At 36.9% G+C, this 4,223-nt stretch overlaps 1 protein-coding gene across 1 annotated transcript; it reads right to left on the reverse strand.

Annotated features, from left to right (window-relative positions):
• Positions 1–300: 300 nt before the first annotated feature.
• On the reverse strand, positions 301–1,230 carry LOC137046245 (olfactory receptor 8G17-like). The gene has a single exon (XM_067423376.1). The coding sequence runs from the start codon at positions 1,228–1,230 to the stop codon at positions 301–303; it is 930 nt and encodes a 309-aa protein (XP_067279477.1).
• Positions 1,231–4,223: the final 2,993 nt, after the last annotated feature.

Consider the following 4,223-nt stretch of genomic DNA (forward strand, 5'->3'; position numbering starts at 1 on the left):
CTTTCTTTCTTTCTTTCTTTCTTTCTTTCTTTCTTTCTTTCTTTCTTTCTTTCTTTCTTTCTTTCTTTCATCCTTTTCATTTATTTTCTTTTGTCCAGGTAAGATATGCTTACAATTTAATTTTAATAAGTTTACATTTTAAGTCAACAATTTCTATACAAACACTGATAAATACTGAAAAGGATTTGACAAAATTATAGTTTTTGCATCTTACATTACTACAGTTGTTCTTAGCTAAATATTATTTTTACATACACAAAATCCTTTAAAATAATATTGACTATGTTATGAAGATACAATTCACTTTTTTCTCCACCAATTTTTTACAATCTTTTGTCTTATCTCTTTGGTTTGTAAACCATATACTAAAGGATTTAATCCTGGTGGTACAATGTGAAACATTATACTAGCTAGTTTCCTGCTGTCAGAGTATTCAGGAAAACGATGAAGTAAAATAAAAGTGAAGCCAGAAATGACCATGACTAAATAAACAGCTAAATGAGTACTGCAGGTTTTTATAGCTTTGCTGTTGAGTGCTTTGTTTTTGCTGGTTACACATACAGTAGCAATCTTGATATAAGTTAAGAATATACACAGTAAAGACAGACATAGTACAATGATAGTATAAACAAGTCCAAACACATTATTTATGAGCACATTTTCACAGGACAGTTTAAACAGTGAGGCATTGTCACAGAAAGGGTTTTCAATTTTATACCTACAGTGAGATAGACGCAGAGTGAGTCCTATCATAATAGTGACTAAGAGAAGGGCCAGGCCCCAAGCTAATGCTGATAGTTTAATAACCATTTTATTGGTCATTATAGTTGTGTATCGTAGTGGATTACATATAGCCACATATCTGTCATAGGCCATGATCATCAGCACATAGTGGCATGCCACTGTAAATACATGCACAAAATAAGCTTGAATAACACACTCAGCATATGATATATAGCGCTCTGATGGTTCCCTTAAAATGTCCTGCAGCAAGCGTGGCATAATGACAGTTGTCCCCATTATATCATTCAGTGGCAAGTTGCAGAACAGAAAATGCATTGGATCATGCAGATTCTTCTCTGTTGAGATCAAAAATAGAAGTCCGATGTTTGATATCATTGTAAAAACATAAGCCAAGAGAAGAAGAATGAAAACAGGCTGAGATGACTGAGGTGTAACTTTCAATCCCTCCACGAGAAGAATGCTGTTTGTGAATGTCAGGTTGTCCATTGGTTACTGTACCCAAAATCTGCAAACATAATAACAAATAGATATTTCTAATTACAGTCTTATACATATCACCTTACCACTTTGTGTAAAAATAATGGTTTTTTTTTGCTTGTTTTTGTTTGTTTGTAAAATATATATATATATATATATATATATATATATATATATATATATATATATATATATATATATATATATATGTGAAGTAACTACCAGCTTTATCAGTGTTCAGTATTTTGAGTTCCTTCCAATAATGATTAGACCAAACAGTACGACTTGTTTTTGCCTTGTAATGTGTGGCTTATATTATAATTGTCATTACCCCTCTGAAAAAACAACAACAACTATTTATAGAATCGTTGCCATGAGCAGTGAGGCTGGTGATTGTGTCTTTGTGTCAATATGTGAAGTTACAACCTACAAATGCTGCAAAATTATGTATGACCCCATGATACATTTTTTAAATTAAATTTTGGCAGATAGGCCTACTTTTTTAACATCTTATGAGGATGTAATTTATATATATATATATATATATATATATATATATATATATATATATATATATATATATATATATATATATATATATATATATATATATATATATATATATCTTTTTTCCACATTTTAAAGTAGTCAATTTCAGAAAGAATATATGAAGCCAGTATGACAGTAGCCAAATTTGACAGTACATCTATGAGCTATTAATGCAGAATAGCACTGAAGAGAGTCAGAATGTCCTTTGGCCGCATTGGACCACATGGACAAACACAGAGACAATTGGACCATTTGAACAGCCGCTTTGGCAAAAGTAAAGGTTTTTTTTGTTTTTGTTTTTTTGCTGGGCCACAAGGCTACTAAGCCACACTGAATGAGGCCAACGAGACAAAAGCCACTAGGCCACATTTAACCATGCCATTAAGGCCACAAGACCACGAGACAAGGCCACATTAGGCTACACGGTCACAGTAGACCACATATAACATGAATATTGCATTAAATATATGAATTTATTTATTTATTTTAATTTATTCATTTATTTATTTAATCGAACATGTAACGAAGGCACAACGGCTGCTACAGCCACATAGAGACGAGGCCACATTGAACAGAGCCGCTAGGCCACACATTAGATGACTAGAGAGTCGTTGAGGAGTGCTGGCTAGAGTAATATAATGGGATGAATAAATAACGACACCACCACCAGTAGTTGCATAGAAATTTACCTTATAGTTACTGTAGAGCTTGCTGAGCTTGAAGAATGGTGTTAGAATCTGGTCTTATGTATGATTCGAAGGCCGAGGAAGACCATCTACCCAGAATCTTGATGGCTGACGTGGGGATTCCTCGTTCAGCTGCTGTGGTAGCTGCCCCACTTCTGAATGAGTGGCCGTTGTAGAGAGAGGGGGATAGACTGCAGCTTTTAACGACAGAGTTTAAATGGGTTCTGAACCAGCCTTTTGAAAGAGGTGCACCGTTAGGTAAGATAAAGAGAGGGGCAACATTAGAAGTTTTAGTGCGGATTTTAAGAAATTTAACCATGGATGTAAATGGGCAAAAATTGTTATTGATTTTAGGGAAAGATAAGGTGACGCCGGAGCTTTGAGCGTCGGTTTTTGAATGCTTAAGAATTAGAGTAAAGCAATTAGGAGAGAAATGGATATCAGAAAAGGAAATACCGCGAGAAGGATCGAAAGTATTAGTATCTGAAGAGAATTCGCCTGGACGCATGAAGCCGTAAAAAGCAGCTAGAAACACTGCTTCTAGCAAGATATTGATGTAAAAGGAAAAGAGACCGTTGCCGACGGAATTTATGAATTTATGCAACAACGGCAGAGTAATGGGTAGACGTTTATCGATCTGTTTAATAGAGGATTTAGCTAAGCCTTTAAGGAGTAAACGAATGGAAGTTTCGGAGAAGAGACTTGTAAAATTAGGATTATTTATTTTTGCATAGAATTGAATGCCTGCGAGGAGTCGGGAAAGATGGGAAATACTGGAATTTGGAAGGCTAAACAGAACATAGAAAAAGCTGACCATGCGGACGTGTAAGCTTTGAAAGTTGAGGGGGCGACACCTTTAGACATATATCTCCTAGCCGATTTGAGCAGATCGTTTAATCCAGAATTATTGCTGCTAGGGGAGGGCAGGGTACTGGGTCCGGCTTGGCTAACGGGCAGATTCGTCTGAAAGTCTGAAACCGAAATCGAGACAGCGCGTCAGCAATAACATTACAATGGCCAGAAATGTGTTCAGCTTTGATGATAAAATTACAAACAACGGATTGCCAGATTAACCGTCTCACTAAAGGCATAATGATAAGGCAAGACGATCTGCCTTTGTTGATGATGGCAACTGTGGCTTCGTTGTCGCAGAACATCAAGATGCGTTTGCGAGACCATGAATGGCCCCAGATCATGCTAGCGACGGCTATGGGGTAAATCTCGTAGAGCGCGGATGAAATTGAACCGGATAGCGTTTTAGGAAAATCGTTTGGCCATTTCTCTGCAAACCATTCTCCTTGGAAGAAACCACCGAACCCGATAGAGGGGGCAGCGTCTGTGAATAAATGTAAATCGACGGACGATTCGAAAATATATTGGTAGAAAAAGGAAATACCGATCCATTCGCTTAACAAGCGCTTCCAAAATGTAATGTCAGACAGACACCCTTCGTCTAGATAAATTTGGTTGCTTAGTTTTTCTACTGAATGGGTCAAGGTAAGCAATCGAGAAATGAAAGCTCTGCCTTGGGGAATGATACTCATGGCGAAATTGAGGTGGCCGAGCAGCGAGAGCATGTCACGCTTAGAGACAGTTTGTAGTGATGAAAAAGATTCGAGGAACGATCTAATTCTTACAAGCTTTTCAGAGGGAAGAGAGGCTTGCATTAAAACTGTGTCGAGGGAAATTCCTAGAAATTCTAATGAAGTGGAGGGACCCATTATTTTTTTCGGAGGAGAGGGGAACGCCGACGTCGCTGAAAATCTG

Source organism: Pseudorasbora parva, chromosome 18 (genome assembly GCF_024679245.1).
Source record: "Pseudorasbora parva isolate DD20220531a chromosome 18, ASM2467924v1, whole genome shotgun sequence".
NCBI classification, from domain to species: domain Eukaryota; kingdom Metazoa; phylum Chordata; class Actinopteri; order Cypriniformes; family Gobionidae; genus Pseudorasbora; species Pseudorasbora parva.

Bases quoted from the DNA above. Each gene is read 5' to 3' on its own strand.
- LOC137046245 (XM_067423376.1), bottom strand. From the start codon at position 1,230: ATGGACAACCTGACATTCACAAACAGCATTCTTCTCGTGGAGGGATTG.